Here is a 21,750-nt window from a genome sequence, read left to right on the forward strand (position 1 = left end):
AATAGGAAAAGGAGGTTAAAGTGGTTATTCTTATAACATTTATTCGGATGTCGAGGTCATAATTTTAATTACCGTTATATCAGTTTAACGGGAACACTCTTTAGCGCTTTTAAATTTCAGTGTTGTAAGTGTAATAAAATTTAATGTCCAATTCTGATAACATAAACCGTTATATGTGAAAGACTTTCTCATATACGAGACTTGTTTCGTTTATAATCAATAAGGTCTAAAATTTCTGAATCAATGACATGATTTAGACATTTGAGATAACTATTTCACTAAGTAATGTTACCTATATTAAATTGTTCTTTTTTTTATGTCACTAGGTCGGCAAACAAGCGAATGGCTCACCTGATGGTAAGCGATTACCGTAGCTTATAGACGCCTGCAACACCAGAAGCATCGCAAGCGCGTTGCCGACCCAATCCCCAATCCCCCCAGGAGCTCTGGTCACCTTACTCACCAACAGGAACACAATACTGCTTAAAAACAGTATTATTTCTTTTGCCATTAAAAGACGACCTTACTTACTCTAATTCTGTGTTTTTAATACGATAATAAGATTGGATACCTACGTGGCTAAGACTAAATGCTATTACAATACATCGCGTCATGACTTACATCAGAGGAGCAGCGGTTGTAAATATCATTATTAAAATATTTCCAGTAATTGCAAGTATGTTCTAATACACTTTCATGAACAAATCTAAATTATATATTTCAATTCCAAATATAAACTATTATTGATGTTGAAATATTTGATTTAAAAAATTCAATTGAATTACCATTTTGAAAGATCATCTCTATAAATATGAGTTAGACTGTAGTTGCAGTTTAGATTCATCCGGTTAAAAAGTTTCTTTATTTTGGACGATACGATATCGTAGCATTACATGTGTGATAGTGTGATTTATTATAGTCTGTTAATATAAAATGACCTAAAATAACTTTTATTTATTTATTAAATGTGACCACATGATAAACATCGTCTTTCGATTAAATTATAAATCATGAAAATTGGTAAATATCAAAATCGATACATCCAGTAAAAAGTTATGCGGTATAATACAACGTAGGTCGACGAAAAAAGCGTCAAGTATAAACACATTATTAGATATAACTCGAAAAGTAGTTGTTAGATCTCAAATAAATTTAATTGGGACCAAACGACACACACCACCTTTCGATTAAAAAAAAATTTGTCGATATCGGTCCACCCGGTCAAAAGTTCTGTCACATACATAAAAAAATACAGTCAAATTGAGAACCTCCTCCTTTTCTGAAAGTCGGTTAAAAAGATGTGCATATTATCTAAATACTAATATGTAGGTCACATTAGTTTTCTCTCTGATATCCCTCTCATCATACAGCTATAACTACATTAATCGTTAATTCATCGAATCGATATCGTATCGTCACCGTTGGATATAAAATCCTGCCTAACAATTACGACACTGACTCTAACCTGCCGTAAAATCACATTCACGCCCAATTGCTTCTCCACTCATTGTTCTGCCGTCTGCTGTTTATATGGTAAAAGTGATTTATTACTAAAAGAAAATTAGATAGCAATTTATTCGTTTCGAACAATAGCGATAGCTATTTCTGTCGCACGGCTAAGGAATTGTTTTACGTAATTGATGTTTCCTGTAACTATGAAAGAATTTGCTGTTTCATTAGAAATTTCGATTTGATGAGATATTGTTTTTATTGCTTGTTTGTTTGCTAAGGAAAGTTGATTAGCTATATGAGAAGCTTCTTATTATACACAGCTTAGCAATATCTCACAGTGCTAGTAAAATATTTTTTCGTTGGTCAAAAGTATGTCGTTCCTATATGTGTAAATAGTAATTTATGTGTAATCCTCTGAAGATAAAAATCAGACTATTACACAGAAGTATTTATTCTAACTAGCAGTCGTCCAGTGGTCGAAACTTAACCATAATTTAACCGCAGAATTTGACAATAAACAAAACAATACATAATATGTGTGTCAAATACATGGCAGTGTGTGTATTGTTATATTTGTTGGTGTAATGTATTTTTATGTATAATTTAAAAAATATATATATTAGCAATCAGCAATCCTTCTCTATACAAACTATACGTGTGTGAAATGTCATACTCCTACGTCCGCGGTCCGCGCAATATTCGTAAAAAGGGGTACAAAGTTTTTCCTTCACGTATTAATATATAAGTATATCATCATTACAGTCTTTACAGTCCACTACTGGACATAGGCCTCCACAAGTTTACGCCAAAAATAACGTGAACTCATGTGTTTTGCCCATAGTCACCACGCTGGGCAGGCGGGTTGGTGACCGCAGGGCTGGCTTTGTCGCACCGAAGACATTGCTGCCCGTCTTCGGCCTGTATATTTCAAAGCCAGCAGTTGGATGGTTATCCCGCCATCGGTCGGCTTTTCAAGTTCCAAGGTGGTAGCGGAACTAAGTTATCCCTTAGTCGCCTCTTACGACACCCACTGGAAGAGAGGGGGTGGCTATATTCTTTAGTACCGTAGCCACACAGTACACCTACCTACCTACCTAATATATAGGTATATCACTGTCAGTAATTTTGCACAAACACTTAACATGTTCGAATTTCGATGTAACAGTCAGAAAAATAAGACAATACACCTGCGTTCTGTTCGTATTAGATCATGAAAGGTAGAAGTAACTAGGAACTCATATTTATTTTCTTGCCCTTAGCCCATTCCTCCTCCCTTCATCTTAACACAAAACATGCATTATATTTCTTCTCTATTACATCAAGATTTTATCAATTACAACAATCACCAAGACCAGGTGACTCATTTGTTTACCATGTCCATTATAAAACATCTTTATAATCTCTACACGGAAAGCGCAGCGTGGGCATATGTCCAAATTAGTAGATGCACCTAAAAAGGACCTCTGGATGTAAATACACAAAATGAGAGATTAAAGTAGATAGTAATTACAGAAGTGGACTACTTAAATAAAGGAAAACCTCATGAAACATATTCATAAACAAATTCACAAACGATATTTCATTTTTAATTATATTTTCATCAATACCACAAAGGTGGAAAGCTAAGCCTGCAACACCAGGTACATTGCAAGCGCATTGCCAACCCTACTCCCGATTCTTCCCCGGACTCATTACAGGAATATAGCAGTACTTAGCAGTAGTATTATGTAGTATTATTTTGCTACGTTTTTTTTTCCTATGGTAGAGGTAATTCACCAGTCCGCTCCAAATTCCAAGCAAGATATTTTGCTGTGCCCTAAATCAACGAAATACCAGAATTAATATATCAATCAAATAACTAGAATATGATCTCGATACACATCTCATTCTATCTCGTTTAATAGAACGAAACGACTTTCCATTTCGCACGAGAAAGTAACGTCACGCGTGAACAACTGTCCGTGACGGACACACGACTGATTGGCGTTAAAATTACTATATGCTCATGTTTCATGGGTATTACGATGGCATATCGTCTAGCGGTTAATACGCACTAATGATGTATATTGTCATCGAGCATGATGATATTATTTATTTAATGCATAAAAAACTTAAATCTTAAATTACAGTAAACCCAATGCGTTAGTTAAGATGATCAAAAACTCACAAGACAGATTTTTATTATAATCACTACTATCTACATCAACAGATTTTTGTAAATAAAAACATTAAATTTAACAATTGAGAAAATACAAATCAATTTAAATGATTCGATAAAATTAATTAATTAACGATAATAATAATAGTTCTAATTTTCATTAATTATTTATTATTTTATTAATATATTATTAAAAGGTGATTTTAAGCTGTACTTTGATAATGCTCTGTTTCGTTTGTGTTTTGTGAAGAATTTGCTATATTTACGATATTTCAAAAATAGTAGAACAAGTTAGTTAAAAGTTTCTAACTTTTAACTATATATCCGTATTTAATCTTTTTTAGCTTTATGTTCTATGACCAAAAATTATTTGAAAGTATTTGGTTACTTAGCGACAAGATTACCTTTATATATTTTGGTGTACAATAAAAAGTATTCTGTAATTCTTTTTTTAGTACATTTAAAAAAAAAGTTTAGATTAGTATATAAAAATTAAAATCAAAACAAAAAAATATATAAAAACGTTTTCTCTGCAGGCGGCAAACAAGGATTTTGGGCCTGTTTAACTACAACGGATAAATCACAACATTTGGATTCATAGGTTGAAAACAGAAATATTTGGTAGATAAATAGAATTCGACTGTGAACATAATTCAAAATCTAAAAAATATACTATGGATACCTTTTATACGTTGGATAAATTTATAAGCAACTTGGGAAACAGGCTCTTAGTTTTGTTTTGTCTTCGATTGCATAAAAGCCCTCCAAACTAAGCTTGTCTGCATTGATTCTCTGATGAAATGACGTTGTTATATAAATGAGGTGTCATTGTCGCTTGCCCTTTACGTCAAAATACGGCATTTCAAAGTGATCCTATTAAGTAAGCGCTTAAATTACATTTGCTAACGTTACGTGTCAACATAACAAAAATATATGATACATTTGAAATTGTTAAATTTCTATTTGTTCGATTTTTATTCGCCTTTAAATCTGCATACACTTCTTTGCTTCACTGTGTCGTAGCGTGATATTTTTTTTCTCAAAACGTAAACGAAACACACACGTTTACTCGCAAACGAAAAACAAAAAACTAACTCCAATTACATTTATATTTTTTTATTTTTTTATTCTTTTGTTAAGGAACACAAACAGTTAAAAATAAACACATACAATTAAAGTTACAAACATAATACACTAACCAAAACTGTGTCCACAAATAAGTTTAACACGATCAGCTTTCGCCAAAACTAAAAGCAAGAATACATTTTTTAAATAAATTAAAAATCAACATTAGCATTTAAAAACTAAATTCAGGCTACAACTACAGGCAAAGGAAGAAACATTATGAGCAACACATCGACAAGTAATACAACGTTATAAACGTTAAATAAATAAGTCAATCACATACGCCTTATTAGGTACAACATAAAAATTACCCGCAAATCTTTATCAAAATTAAATGAGGCCACATGAAAGCACCGGCTTTTGATTAAAAAAAAGAATCATTAAAATAAGTACACACACTAAAAACTCATAAGATACGAGTACCACACAAAAAAGTACCGTAGTATCGAGAAAACCCTCCTTTTTTTTAAGTCAGTTTTAGAAGCGCTTATTCTGTTTTTTTTAAAGCCAAAAAATTGTACGTGTGACCTTCGAACACCATGTATTAGCTAATACGGGAAACAAAGAAACGAACTCTTCCGCAATAACTATTTTATTATATTAGAATCATAACGTGAAGATAATGTATATGCTATATTTTCCTATAACTAAGTAATGGTACATTATGCTACAGGTAAAAATATTTCAACATAATTGCACGCTAATGTAACATTTTGTATAAAATAATGACCCATGTTTTATTTGCATTAAATGTCTTAATAATATCCAATATATTTTATTATCATATTTTTTTAATATTATTATAGGCATCGGCACATTTCAATACGTGTATTGTTAATTTGGTAATTGGAAAAAAGTCTTATAAAACACAACCTACGTTACTCAGTCAGTATTTAATTTCATTTTTATTTTTTATTGACAATTATTATGTAATTTACTTCTTAATACTTAAGTACAGTAAATATTAATATTATATACTAATAAAGCTATAATTATTTTAATAGCTGTTAACATACTTCCCTGTGCGTTAAATTACGTAGAACTTTTACGCGTAAGGTCGCGGACCCTCACATTTAAACTTTAAGTATAGACAGGTTAAGCTAATTAGTTAAGCCGAGGTTTCATTCGGGACTTTGTTTTGTTTTTATCAACTCAAGTTCTCGTAGCTTACAAACAATTTACCTACATATTTTTAGTTTTATATTTATTACAAAATCTTTTTACGTAATTTACTAAGAGGATATTTTTAATAGTTTATAACTTACAAGCGTTGCAAAAACTATCAGTGTTTCTCTACTATATTATGCATGTATTATACATATAAACCTTCCTCTAAAATCACTCTATTTACTAAAGAAAACCGCATCAAAATCCGTTGCGTAGTTTACAGACAGCGGGAAGCGACTTTGTTTAAAGCGGTAGGAAAGTCAAAACTGTACATTGTAAAGCAATAAGTAAATTAAGTGCATACATACATAATAACGTAGGTTAATACATTGTGTTAGTGTTACAGGCATAAGATCAGTAGGCCATTAAGAGATGCAATTTTAATGACTGTATAATGGATGTTCTATTACACAATTCATATTCAACATTATATTTAAACCGCTATGAATGGAATTGTATAGTGCAATGTTGATGTATTAGCAATTTTTGTTTTAAATAATTGCAGTACAGTTAGTTAAAATCGAAGTAAAAATGGTAGTTTTTTTATTACACAACTATCTCTGTTCGTCCATATTTATTTACACAATAAGTAATCACCAACATATCTCTGAATCTGAATCTCGGAAACGGCTCCGACGGTTTTCATGAAATTTAGTATGCCGGGTATTTCGGGGGCGATAAATAAATCTAGCTAGGATTCATTTTTTGGTGATGTCGTTTTATCCCAGTTTTTAGACAATGAAAAAATATCGTTAGAATACGAATAATACGTTGTAATAGCTCGGGTGGGAAATCTACACAATAAGTAATCACCAACATATCATATATTTTGGTATATGACATGTTTAACAAAACAGGTTGCATCTTATGTTATAAGTATTATTCCGATCGATTCAGTAGTTTTCGCAGTGTAACGGAATAAAAAAACCGGCTCTCCATTTATTAGTACAGATGGTGGTATAACAAAGATTTTTTTAAAGAGTAACTGAGGATTTTCTTAACAATTGATTTTAGATTTCATTTACAAAATGCCGAAAAGTGCTTTTTGAGCCTAATTGCTGAGCCAAAACCAAAGCTTATAATGTAGCCGTTGCCAAACCGAATCGAAATAGGGTAACAGCACCAGTGGCCAGCCAGGAACCAGTGGTCAGCCTTTTGCGTCGTTTATTGGTCATAAATATTGCTACAATTAGAATAAACGAATCACGTGTACCTAAATAGAAACTTCGATTCCTCATTGAATAATATGTCACACGATAGGAGGGTTAGGGGATCAGGGGGGAGAATTAAACTCATTCTTACAGGTGACGGCGGTTGAAAAGAGCAGTATTGTCATGTCCGCCATATTTTTTACTTCGCGTGGTGTTCTCTTAAAAGGTAAGAAAAAACATGTTTTATTATTAAATGTAATAGTCTTTTATGCAATTTGACATTTTGTATTACTTCATGTATTGAATTATATTAAATTTGAATAAAAATATCGCTGATTTACGTAAATATTGTAGGGGCTGACCATTGGGTACTACTTTTTTATAAAAGGTCCAATGGTCGGCCCCCCGGGGCTGTTCACTGGGTTCTTGAATTATTTTTAAAATTGCGAGAAAAGGCGTCATTAGAACCGTTAAATTAAAATTTTCAAATTTAGTAAGGCATGTTCTTTCATATTCCACAAAAACCCAGTGCTCAGCCGCATTAAACATTTTATTTTTACGCGGCTGGCCACTAGGTGTTGCTGATCCAGTATTCAGCCCCGATAGACTACATTTTAGTTTTACCTCAAATAGTTATAAAATGTATTTAGGTAGTTTGTATTTCAGTAATTGAGAAGATATTTTTAGCCCAAAATGCCGCCAAGACAAACTTATCCTCCAGAGAAGCTCTCTTCCACCATCGAAGCCATACATCTACGTGTCCCAGAAGGTCCAAGAAACCTGTGGGTCCGGATTCCATTTTAAATAAAGCAGAAGAAGCTGCACTGGTAGATTTGTGTCCAAATTAACAAAAGTTTCCTTTAAAGATTGACAATTTATTAAATACGGTCCAAGCAATATTAAAGGCCGATGGAAGACCTAATCCTTTCGTAAATGTTCGTCGTTCGATCAGGAAAAAAATGGCTTAAATCCTTTTTTCGAAGAAACCCTTCATTATCTATACGAACAGCTGAAGAAATTTCTAAGGGACGAGCAGTAATAACAAAAGAATATATGAGAAAGGTTTCAAGACATGACAGAGTTCTTAAAAAAATACGATGCTCTAGCTCTCATAGGATCATCCAGTATATACTGGATGATCCTATGAGAATATTTAATGGTGATAAAACAAGTTTTATGATTTGCCCCAAAACTGGAAAAGTCATTGCTCTATCTTAGAAAGAAAATTAAAACGGGAAATGATAAAAAAGAACAAGCAGAAAAAATAGCAGCCATACGAAGTCAAAAAGTAAGTGTGAGCACTAGTAAAGTAAATAAAAAGTGAACAAGGAAAAGGAAAATAGATCTTTCGTCTGTTTCGCCTCATTTCATCAGATAGTGATTCAGCTCCTATTCACGAAACCCTATCCAAAGAAAATAAAAAAAGTGTGGTAAAAAAATCTAAGTGTATAGGGTACCGGGAAATAATGAATATCTTAACTACAAGTAACAGTTCGGATGATTAGATAGATATGAGTACAAGATAGATATCTTCCTTGATATATAAGAGAATTGAGACATATAAAAATAGGAAGATTATGGCTGTGATTATTTGATTGTAAATAGATTTTACTAGGTAGGTTAGAAGATTTGCTAGTGACTTTTTTTTCTTTCGTGCTATGCCTATTAAACCTAAAAGAAATATTTACATAGTATATAAGTATGCATAGATACTAATGTCGTTGATTATCTTATAAATAAATATTGATGTTTTTATGATTAAGTTCTACAAAATAAGAACACGAATAAGTACTGTGATTGTTTACTTTTTTTTTTTTTTTTTTTTAGTTATGTGATATATCCACAGGCTTATTATGCCCGTGCTTTTGTTATTCCATATATTGTTATTATTTTTTTTTTTTAACATGCATCGGTACTTCACCGCAACTTAGAATCTAGAAGCCTTAATAACTAGTCTTAAAATTTCAAATTTCTAAAAGTCGACGCGAGTCCACTGACCAAGACTATTCTACATATTGCTTATTTTATATTCTTATATACTAATTATTTTTATTATATTTACACTTATTTGCTAACTACAATATATGTACACTTATTTGCTACTTACAATGTACACTTAACCTATGTTATTGTTAGTAGTTAGGTACTTTTTTTTTGTGGTTAGGAATCGTTTTATCCATTTAAATTTCATTTTTTTTTTAATTTTTATTAATATATTATATGACTAATCCTATCTTATTAAGTAAATATATAAAGCCTTATCATTACAATTACATTATCCTATTCCTATACTATTACATTCAATTTTATTATTTATATTACTTACTTTACACTTTTATCTACGCATAATTTATACTTACAATACAATGATGTCTTCACACCTCTACATTTTTCAACATTTTGAGCACATTCTCAATGACGGCAGCATCTCTATGGTGAATGGCCATCTTGAGACTATGCTCAAGGATTTTCTTGTCCGTCATCTCCGCTGCCCTCGCCACAAAGCGACCAATTGCGTCGTCACGGTCGTCGGTGTAATAGACACAGGTGTTGGTGTGTCTAGTCACCGCGACTACAGCGTGCGAAACGCTGTCGTGGATCTTGAGCCTCCTTGTATTTGTCTGGAGGACGATGACGTCCTCATAGGTCTGGCCCTGCGCCTCATGAATGGTTAAGACGCGCGATCCCTCACCGGACCCGTATCCCTGGTCAGTCAGCAATCTCTTCTCCTCTTGCGTAAATACCAGGTACAGGGTTCGGTCCCTTCCTACAGGAATGCGCGCGCCTGTGAGACTCTCCACTCACAAAGATCGGATCTTTGTGCTTGAGCTGTACACGGACTTGTAAACCTCACTGATGGCAAAGGCGACATCTTTGGGGTTACGATGCGTGCACGACAACTCGCACGAAATAGTCGTTATAAGGGTTGGTCTACAATACCGCATTTCGAACAGGTTATCCCTGTCGATGTACGGCAGTTGGTTTATGACTCCGATGAGGACTACCTTCTCAGCTCCCGATAGTCGGGCGGCCATTACTATGGCTCCGAAATGGTTCATGAGGGCTTCGTCCACCGTTAGGCGGTTGATTTTTGAACCCTCACGGAAGCCATTTACCAGAACGGAGGCCATAGTACGCACCCTTTGCTTGACCTTGTTGCCATAGCGGTGCACCAGTTTTTCTTTTAGATCTTTAGCCGCCTCGACTGTGGTCGTAATCACGACTTCTGTGTCCCCATCGAAGTCCCTGACTATTCGGGTTGTCTTGTCGCATCCTGGTACCCCGTTTATCCACTCCAGTGATGGTAGTTCCCAGGTCACGTACGGTAAGCCGGCTTCGGCCCGGTCGCCCTCAGACTCGACCGCGCTCACGAAGCCTGCTGTGATGTTATATGCGGCCATATACCTACCCGACATCTTGCCCTTGAGTATTTGTCGGGTATCACTGTTGTATATGGCTGCTTCGGCTTCTTCGAGTTCCACCTCCAGTAATCTTTGGTGATCGTACTGGTAGGCCTGCATGATCTTTTTGCAGGTGGCCAAGCTTACCTCGCGGTTTGCCTTAATAATGGCCAGGAACTCGATTAGGGCGTTTTCCGCATGTTGAAGTGGTGTGGACGCCGGTCGATGTCTCGGTGGTGATACTTGTCCCATATCAGCCCTAGTTCGAGCGGCCGGTGACGCCGCTGGGTGCCTCGGACTATTGTCTTTGGTGATTGTTTACTTGCAATAATATTTCGGTCAGGTGAGATTTTTTTTTTGTTCTGATAATTTAGCTATAAGAAATAAAAGAGACATAAATAATATTGTTGATTTTGAAATAAATAATACTCATTTTGATCTTATGCTTATTCATAGTTATAAGGGCTGAATACTGGGTTCATCAAGGCTGATTACTGGATTTTAGAGGCTGACCACTGGCAAAAAGTGCCATATTTTGTTTGAATTTATATATATATTTTAGAAAGAGAAAGGTTGTTTTTGACATATGTTGTTTAAAAACTATAATAAACAATTAATCCAATCATGTACTACGTTTCATTATCCGACGAATCCTGTAAAAATACCAGCTTTCCAAACTTCAAAAAGTTGTTATGAGGCTGACCACTGGTGCCATTACCCTATATGATTAGAATATGGCCGTTTGCACTTCTGTTGAATTCACAAGTGATACTGACTTTTTATGATCATAGCGAGCTATATTTTTTAAAACAGATGCGTCTATTTCTCAATATTTAACAGAAATTTTCGATAACATTAAAACGTTACAATCTCCGAGATTTTTGTTCAATGTTATTACATCAATATAATAAATAACAATCGATGGTTATTTTAAAATTTTACGACTTATTCAAACAAAAATCTTTTAATTTTATTTCTATCATTAAAAACATCGATTTATTCAACATTAATCATTGATAGGGTTTTCGCAATATTAGAGTTCGTATCACGAAGAAGCTATAAAACATTGCGATAATAACAGTTATCGTTTAACCTCTTGCATTTATATATTTAGTTAGTAAGCTTATGGCAAAACCATTGTTTTCTTCTGTGACCTCTTTTGCTTACACACCTTACCCAATGCCCAAACAAATACCAAGTAAAGACGATATTAAAAGGTACTTAATTCAAATACATTTTTATGCAATTGCTCCAAGGGCGCTTAGTGTGCAATGTTTTCGTTTTCCATCACTGGTACACGAAGTATTTTGAAATTAATTTAGCACGTCAAATATTAGTGATGCTGACCTGCTTTTCGATTCAAAGACCTTTAGAGACCTTTAAAAGTGAAGTTCAAAAGGGATTATATGCATAATAAGAATTATATTCTTTATTGCACACAATTAACAATAATAGTAACAAATAAGGAAGGAGAAGTGTGGTGTTATCGCTAGAAGAGCGATCTTCTCCAGATAATCTTCGGGTATAGGACATGACGTAGTAGAAACGTAAATATATGTCATACCTACAGTTCAGAAAACAATTTGCAAAAAACTACAAAGTTGTATTTCTAGAGATATTTATATATTTAATAAAAATATACAAATAAGGACTGATATAAAAAAGAAATTATATAAACTTTTACTCTTATAAATAATATAATTATTTAAAAAGTTTCAAGGTAAATACTAATGATACAAGATATCAATGATATAAATATGAAAAATAAAGCTAAAGCAAACCTTGAAGTTTGGATGACTCCATTTTCCTTCGTCGCGAGGTAGGACAGAGGGAATGTAACATCACCGAAACTGTTTACCAGTACACTGGAGGATGTCTTCATGACCTTGGGTTAGGTGGACGAGGCATTAACGTCAACAGCGTATACAACCCTCACCTTCGTTTCGCCGACGATATCGTCATCTTTGCGGAGACGTTGGAGGAGCTGAGCCAAATGCTAGGCGGACTCAATAAGTCCTTCCAACGAGACTGGCTCGGTATGAACTTGGATAAAACGAAAATGATGTTTAATAAACAAGTCATACTGAGACGATATCGGTCGATGGCACCCTTCACGAAGTTGTTCGGGATTATGTCTACCTGAGTCATACGATTCAACTAAGCCGAAACAAAATCGAGAAACAAGTCCATAGAAGGATTCAATTGGGCTGGGCGGCGTTTGGTAGGCTTGGTCGAGTCTTCACTTCGAAGATTCGACAATACTTAAAAAGTCTTTGAGCAATGCGACTTGTTTTGAGTTATTGTGGCTAGACGTGGACACTAACGAATGGACTAGTCTACAGGTTCAAAATCACTCTACGTCCAATATAACGGGATATGCTTATAGTCTCTCTCAAAGATCATAAATGAGACTATCCGCGAGAGAACAAAGGTAACTAACATAGCATCTAGAATAAGCAAGATGAATTGGCAGTGGGCTGGTCACTTGTGTCGCAGGAGCAATTGCAGTTGGAGCAGACGGAGCAGACGCACTGCGGCCCGCTGGACCGATGATCGGCGTAAGATCGCCGGTGGAGGCTGGATGGGGATGGAGAACCGAGAAGCTTAGCGCAAACTTGGGGATACCTACATCGAGCAGTGGACTGCGATAAGCAGAAGCGAGCGAGTGAACATTTTGATTACAGTTGTTAATTAAAACCAAAATATTTATTTAATAATATTTTTAAATCATTAAATGAAAAAAGGGCATTTATTATTTTTAGAAAGCAAAATAATGATAAAAAAATCCAAATAAAATAATTAAAAATTAAAAAACGAAACGTTCACTATCTTTGAGAATTTAAATTTTTAATTTAAAAATCACTTTAATCAAATATTTTACTAGGATGAGATATTAAGCATTTCATATTCATACACAGACGAAGTAAATATGCATATACATTATTTGTTTACTATATACATATATACGTACTAGTAATATTATAAAGCTAAAAAGCGATTCTGCTTCGAATTGAACTATTATTTTTGTGTTGGATAGTCCATTTATCGAGGAAGACTATATAAGATTTTTTTTAACGTGGGTAAAATCCTTCATGGACACCCCCCGGCAAAGAGGGGCACCGGAGGGGAGTCAGACTCTTACTGAATAAAAACCATCCACGGGTGCCACTCCCTCGCCATTGCCGGAGTCGCAGGAATCCAAAATTCTTCTGCAAACTCCGGCGGGAGACTATATAAGATGACCAACGCGAGTGAAGCCGCAGAGCTCAAGTATAATAATTAAAATATTATTTTGTATGTAGTAGTATTCTAAAGTTTTTTTTTTTTTGTTATAATTTGATCAAACATGAAATAAAATAATAAAACAAGCGAAAACTTTCACACAGTAAAAAGCAAGAAAGAAATTTATAATTCAAAATATAATCTGATTGTTGTCTATCACTAAATCAACAATAAATAATATATTTTAACATCGTTATACTTTCTAAACAGGATTGATCCATGTATTATTCTTTAACAATATAATGTTTTTTTATTTATTAATGTTGATAGCTGACATAAATTACGATTCTCTGTTTCTAATGGACTTAGTCGCTGCACGACACTGCAATTGTAAAAAAAAATAAGATTCCACAAAGGTAGTTAGTGGTCACGATTTGATATGACAGCGGTCAGTACATCACTTGACATCAATCATGTAATAAATCTTAATGTTACAAAATTTCCAAGAATAACGTAACGTAAGCTTTCTACTTGTACATTACGACTATTTTAATAACAGACCAATTACGAAAATATACAACATGAAGGTATTCATACAATCACCATTATCATCATCATCATCATCGCTTAAGACTGTCGCAGTTCACTGCTGGACCAATGTCCTATGCGTCACCAAGCTCGCGTCAGACATCCCAGTTTTCAGACACATCGCAAGCGCGTTGCCGACCCTATCCCCAATTCCCCCCCGGAGCTCTGGTCATCTTACTCAGCAACAGGAACACAACACTGCCTGAAAGCAGTTTTATTTAGCTGTGATCTTCTGTAAAGTCGAGATACTACCCCAGTCGGGCTGCTCCATATTTTGAGCAGGAAATTTCCTGCTGTGCCCTATCTCAATTAGGCCTCTGTATATTTTAGTCAAGTAACACCGAAATCGAAAGAGAATAGTTTGATATTTTATAAATTGTGATCATGCATTTACAAACTGCAGAATCCTTCTTTTTTTTTACTAGTAACTCGCGGAATTTAAGCATCATGGTTAGTTTGGACAATACTAAATCAATCATATGAATATTTATTAGCTATGTTACATACACATCAAATTAATTCCATAATTAATTGACTGTTAATTAAAGTTTACTTTTAATTGCTTATACGTATTGCATAATATATATATATATATATTTATATATATATATATATATATATATATATATATATATATATATATATATATATATATATATAATCATTTATACGTCTTGGCAAACGCAGTGTGGGACGTCCTCCGGCCCGTTGGACCGACGATCTACGTAAGATTGCCGGTGTAGGCTGGAAGAGGATTGCGGAAGATCGGGATGTGTGGCGCGAACTTGGGGAGGCCTATGTCCAGCAGTGGACTGCGATAGGCTGAAGTGATGACGTATTGCATATATTTAAAGATTTTAAAAGTTAAATCTAAATAGTTTTGAAGAACATTGAATATCCGCTACGATCAGTATCGTTCATTGGTGCAACCCTCAGAATTAAATATATAACAAAAATGGCATAACATATACGTGGATTATTAATATTCGTTACAGGTTTTTCAGGTGTGCTAATATCAACAAGGTACCTACGGCACTCCTTAAACTCCAGGCTATGGGACACATAGAGTCACTAACGCCGAGTTGCACGAAAAGAAATTAAAATTTAAGTAGTGATTAAACTAATTTAATCGCAAGAATTGTATGAAATTCTTGAGATTAAATTAGTTTAATCTCTACTTAAATTTTAATTTTGTTTCGTGCAACTCGGCGTAAGCTACTCAAACTAACCATAAGATTATTTGTCTCCTTGACATATATAAACATATTTTTTAAGGATTTAGATAGATATATAGAGAAGAAAAATATGTAATATATAATGTTCTTAAGCGCGTTTTTTTTCTAAATTTTACTTTACATCAAGTAACAAACATTGATAGAACTTCTATTTCGTTTTTGTTCTTAGACATAACCTTTTTACTTTAAGGCTACACGTACTTAATCTCATTCCAACTGGAACTTAATATATATTTCTAAATTATGAACCGAAATTAAAATTAAATTTTATTAATGTATAATACTTATAAATGTACGTATAAATTAATGTGAACATGCCGTAGTAATAAAAAATATAGACCAATCTCTTACCATCGTATCATAATCGCTTACCATCAGGTCAGCCGTACGCTTGTTTGCCGGTCTAGTTGTATAAAAAATTTAGTAAACATAAGCATACGGTTATACGCTGATAAAACTACCAACTTAATACCAGACTTTCAAGTAATCAGTGGCAGTTGAAAATTACACCCAGACTCGTGACGGCAATCCTTGAGTAGAACTAACCAAATGTATATATCACTTCAGCGTGAACTCATGTCTTTCCCATAGTCACCACGCTGGGCAGGCGGGTTGATGACCGCGGGGCTGGCTTTGTCGCACCGAAGACGCTGCTGCCCGTCTACGGCCTGTGTATTTCAAGGCCAGCAGTTCGATGGTTATCCCGCATTCGGCTTTATAAGTTCCAAGGTGGTGGTGGAACTGTGTGTTATCCCTTACTCGCCTCTTATAACACCCACGGGAAGAGAGGCGGTGGCTATATTCTTTACTGCCGGAACCACACAGCAAAAATGTATATAAATCTAAAATATACCAAAGAAGTTGACTCATTCATTAGAACTAAAGGCTTCCAATAGTAACCCAAAATCTTTCTTTCCTTCTTTCAAAAGAAGACATCACATACAGAACACTAATACTAACTGAGGTAGGGCACAGCAGGGATTTCCTGCTCAAAATATGGAGCAGCCCGACTGGGGTAGTACCTCGACCTTACAGAAGATCACAGCAAAATAATACTGTTTTCAAGCAGTGTTGTGTTCCTGTTGGTGTGTAAGGTGGCCAGAGCTCCTGGGGGGATTGGGGATTGTAACGCTTAGTAACGCGCTTGCGATGCTTCTGGTGTTGCAGGCGTCTATAAGCTACGGTAATCGCTTACCATCAGGTGAGCCGTACGCTTGTTTGCCGACCTAGTGACATAAAAAAAAGAACAATTTAATATAGGTAACATTACTTAGTGAAATAGTTATCTCAAATGTCTAAATCAAGCTCAGACGTTGATCAAGTTTGACCATGACTACGTAATGGTTTGATGTAATTCCATAGTCCGCGCGTTCGCCGTAAAGTACTGTATATGTCGGTAATCGGACAAGGCCGGCGCTTTCGAAACTATGACGTTTGAATCCTGTACGAAAATGTTTTAGCGTCCGTCTTTGTAATTTGTATGAAATTTTATTTTACTTTCAGTGCTTGTATATATAATACATTACTAGAAATTAAAAAAAAGACAAGCGTAGGTAACAAAATAAACATACAACTTAAAATTTTTGCAACACTGTACTGTTTCCAATTAATATTATCCATTTAATATCGATAATGTCTCGATAAACATCACCTTTCTGTGAGGTCATTGACCTAATTAAGTATTTTACAAATAACTCAAGCTATTCTCCTTTATACTGGCTAAAGGAACCCGAAGAAAAGGGTACTCTTGGTACTATTTATAAATTGAAGTTCAGTAAAAGGTAAGGTAAGGTAAAAATATCCAGGAACAGGGATGACGCTACCTGCACTGACAGTTACAAATAAACGAGTTATTAAATAAAGGGAAGGATACATTTTAGAAAAAAATCGCCTTACTCCAATCAAGTTGTGTTAACATGTCATGCAAAAAATATTTAAATCTTGTGCCCAGCTTTGGACGTACGAATAGATAAGTGTTAAAGCCCTTCAAATTACAGGTTACAAAATATAAATTATATAACTTGGGTATCGATATTATGATTTTTTTTTTTTTTATAATTTTTGCCGCGAGATCTTGACCAGTTTTATGCTTCTAGGTCAACGGGAAATACTCGCAAATATTAAAACGCGTGGAGCGCGAAAATAGTTTTCAATGATAATTCGGTGATCGATTATTATAATACTTATTTAATGAAATCACGCACAACATTGATCGATCAAGTTTAAATAAAATAAAATAAAGTGCCAATGTAAAAAAAATGAAAAAAAAAAACTAAAATAAAAATAAAAACTGAAACTAAAACCAGATTACTGTTAAGCCAATAATTATATTATGTAAACTATTTTTTATATGTAACAATTTTCAAGTTAAATATATATTTATATAATTATTACTAAAACTATGTCGATGTAGATGACTATAGATTAACATATTATGTTCAATAGAGGGAATATGCTATTTCAATTATATTCGTATTCCATAAAATAAGTGTAGCTTCTTTATACGATCTTCAAAATTATATGAAATAATTTCAACCATACCGATTAATCTCATTTGTTTTCCCTCCATTTTACGATATGCTGGCGAAATAATTCGAAGATTAGTTCTGATAACTGAAAGACAATTATCGCACCAGATTCTACGAGTTCTCAGGTTTAAAGTAGTTTTACACATGATTGATCTTTAAAACACTCAAAATAAACTATTGTGTAAGTTGAGATTCTAAGTATAATGGAACAATCAAGAGGGGAAGAAGAACCGGCAATCTGGCGTCGAAAAAAGATTTCTGTTGCGGGGTTTAGTTATTGGCATGCGGATAGGAGATCGATCGAATGATAAGCAGTGATCTCAGATAGCATTGGATCTTGGATAAGAGATACATTATTAATTTGAGTGTATAATCTACATTTTAAACCGGTGGTAACTTTTAATCGGTGCTAACAAAAGACTGTTATTAATATTGTAATTGTATTTTGTGCTTTATTGTATTTTGTAGGCCACTTTGAATGTTACAATTTCGATAACGCAAAAAGTAATCTATAAAAATGTAATATAAATATAAATTGCTGTTTATTTTCTTTACGACAATTACCATACAGGTTTAAATTATAATAAAAAGTATACCGAAATTTAAATATATAAATTCAATTAACCTAAAATTTAAACGGGTTTTCAGACTATGTCAGGACGTCCGGTCAGGTTTCTTAAAAGTTTATCCTCTTAAGAGAATATAAGTTTTGAGTGAGTAATAAATACGATTGCGGTACAATACTTAAATTAGCGCATTAATATCGATTTAATCATACATTTTCTCATCATACCTATTGAAATAAAATAAAAAAAGTTGTCGAAATGTATACGCGATTGGATTTTCTATGTCCGCTATTATCAGAATAAGCTTTTTATAAAAGAAATTCCAAAAATAAATAAATAAACGATACATACTCAACGGTCTCCAGTAGGATTATCTATTTATTTTATTTATTTATTTATAGACACACCAACAGCATTACAAACATTACAATACAATAATCTATAATTCACAATATTGAGATAGTATGCATGCCAATTACAGGTATGTACATCACACTTAATTAATTAAATTTGATCTTTATATAATCACAGATGGGAAATTAATACAAAAAAAAAACAAAACTAATGTGAGTTCACGTTACATACTCTCGTACAGTAGGTAATATATGGAAAAATTCGGAAATATAATCTAAAATAGAGACTATAACAACAAACATAACAGGTATGCAGGTTATACAGAGGGTAACGAATAGAAATGTGCAGTAAGTTTTTTTCGAATGCTGGAGACTGAATCATTAAAAATATCTATATCTGGTAATGACGCGGTGAGTCGGTTGTACTCAGAACATAATCGCGGTATTGGAGCACCTTTGAGAACGTTAGTCCTACATGCAGGAACGTATAGTAACCTAGTAATGCGATGCTGTGGATATTTTCGGGGGACGCTCAGCTTTGTGTGTCTAAGTAAGTCCGCACAATCTACATAACCTGACAAGATCTTTTTAAGGAAGATAATGTCGAGCAGAATTCGGCGGTTATAAAGCGATACCATGCCAAATTGTTTTAGCCGCAGATCATATGTGTCTTTATGGGATATACCTGAACTGTGGAATGCCAGGTGCCTCGTAACAGATCTTTGAATGCTTTCAATACGCTGTGAGTGAGTTGTATATTGTGGGTTCCAGACCACTGATGCAAATTCAAGCCTGCTTCGCACCAGTGAGTTAAACAAAATTGTTTTTGTTTCTGGGTGTAGAAATCCTTTAGTATTCCTTTTAAGGAAGCCTAGCATTTTGGAAGCCTGGTTAACCACAGTATCAACGTGTTCCCTGAATGTTAGCTTACTGTCCATTATCACACCGAGATCTCGTATTTTATTAACTTCTTGCAACACTTCTGAACTTAATCTATACATTGTTGCAAGAGTTTTCTTTTTCCTTGTGTATTTAATATGAAATGATTTCTTTGCATTCACTATCATACCATTTACGCTGCACCATGCATTGATTCGATCAAGGTCACCCTGAATTAGCAAAGAATCAACAATCGAACCAACTGTTCTATATACTTTTAGGTCATCAGCAAAAATCGAATATCTACAGTTTTTAATCGAAGATGTTATATCGTTAATAAACACCGAAAAGAGAACAGGACCCAAGACGGACCCCTGAGGCACTCCTGATTTAGCAACGTAATCCCGTGATCTGTGGCCATTAAGGACCACAAACTGAGGTCTCTTTGCCAAATACGAGTTAAACCACTCCAGAAGGGACCCATCAATACCGTAACATCTCAATTTACGTACAAGACGTGAATGGCACACCTTGTCAAAAGCACTGGAGAAGTCCATATAAATACAGTCCACTTGTTGATTCCTATCAACTTCCTTACTTAAATATGACGTGAGTGACAGCAAATTTGTTTGGACAGAGCGTCCTTTTATAAACCCATGCTGCATATCTGAAATAGCTGTACCTATATGGCGAGTTATAATTGGGCAAACAAGAGTCTCGAAAAGTTTAGAGAAACACGATAATATGGAAATCGGTCGATAGTTTGCAACATCGTTACAGTCACCCTTTTTGTAGACTGGTACAATTTTAGCTTTCTTCCATTCATCGGGGAAAAATTCCATCCCTGAGAGATACGTTAAAAATAAGCGATAAAGGTAGTGCCAGAGCAGGCGCACAACGTTTTACAAAGACAGGAGGGATTTCATCAGGACCAGCACCCTTGAAGATGTCAAGTTTTTTAATTGCGCGTATAACTTCTCTCTCGGAAAATTTCAATTTACTCAGATAATGCGATTCGTTCGCTTTAACAGATGTTTCTTCAGGTAGTATTAAGGAGCTGTATACTGACGCGAACCTATCCGCAAACAATTCGGCTATCTGGGACCCAGTCTTTGCGATTTGATTGCCATGTGTCATTTCAGCAGGTATAGTAGTTTCGCCACCACGTCTCTCCTTTATATATCGCCAGAATAGTTTTGGGTTTTTGTGAATGTTTTCCTCTGTTCGTTTTTTATACATTTGAAGACATATCTCAGTATATTTCTGACTACGCCTTCGCAGCAGCTCATATTCTAATCTGTCACGTGGATTTTTGTATTTCATGTACTTTTTTCTCTTATTTTCTTTTTCCGAGATTATTTTTATTATCTAATATATAACAAATATAAATGTTTGTCATATGCGGGGATCGAAACCGACAGCTAGCGCATCATACAGGGCTGTGACCGCTATGCCAACGCGTCATCAAAAAGGCAGGTAATATTAAATAAAGAAAAATAAGGTGATATGAACCTCGCTAAATCACCCAGAATAAAATTGACAAATAATATCTAGCATAGACACAGTCATCTGTTCCTAAGGTAAGCAAGTCAATGCCTGAATTACAGATAACAGTCGGCTGTTACAGATCATCATCATCATCATTTCAGCTTATCACAGTCCATTGCTTGACATATGCCTCCACAAGATACTTATTCTTAATTATAAAATTCTCGTACCACAATGTTAGTTGCAATACTCCTCCTAAACGGCTGGAACGATTTTTATGAAATTTTGTGTGCATATTGGGTAGGTCTGAAAATCTGCCAACGTTTGTTTTTCATACCCCTATACATATAACGCAAAACAACGTTTGCGGAGTCAGACAGATTTTCTGTAAAATATTACATACACATACAAACATTAACATTAAATATATATTTATT

At 34.4% G+C, this 21,750-nt stretch overlaps 1 protein-coding gene across 1 annotated transcript in view; it reads right to left on the reverse strand.

The window, feature by feature from the left end:
* Positions 1-20,490, reverse strand: part of LOC123663952 — a 34,851-nt gene extending 14,361 nt beyond the window's left edge. The window contains exon 1 of the mRNA XM_045598590.1: positions 19,632-20,490. Coding sequence (XP_045454546.1) covers positions 19,632-20,490 — 859 coding nt within the window. The remainder of the gene's footprint in view (positions 1-19,631) is intronic.
* Positions 20,491-21,750: the final 1,260 nt, after the last annotated feature.

The sequence above is a fragment of the Melitaea cinxia genome, chromosome 21, assembly GCF_905220565.1.
Source record: "Melitaea cinxia chromosome 21, ilMelCinx1.1, whole genome shotgun sequence".
NCBI lineage: Eukaryota > Metazoa > Arthropoda > Insecta > Lepidoptera > Nymphalidae > Melitaea > Melitaea cinxia.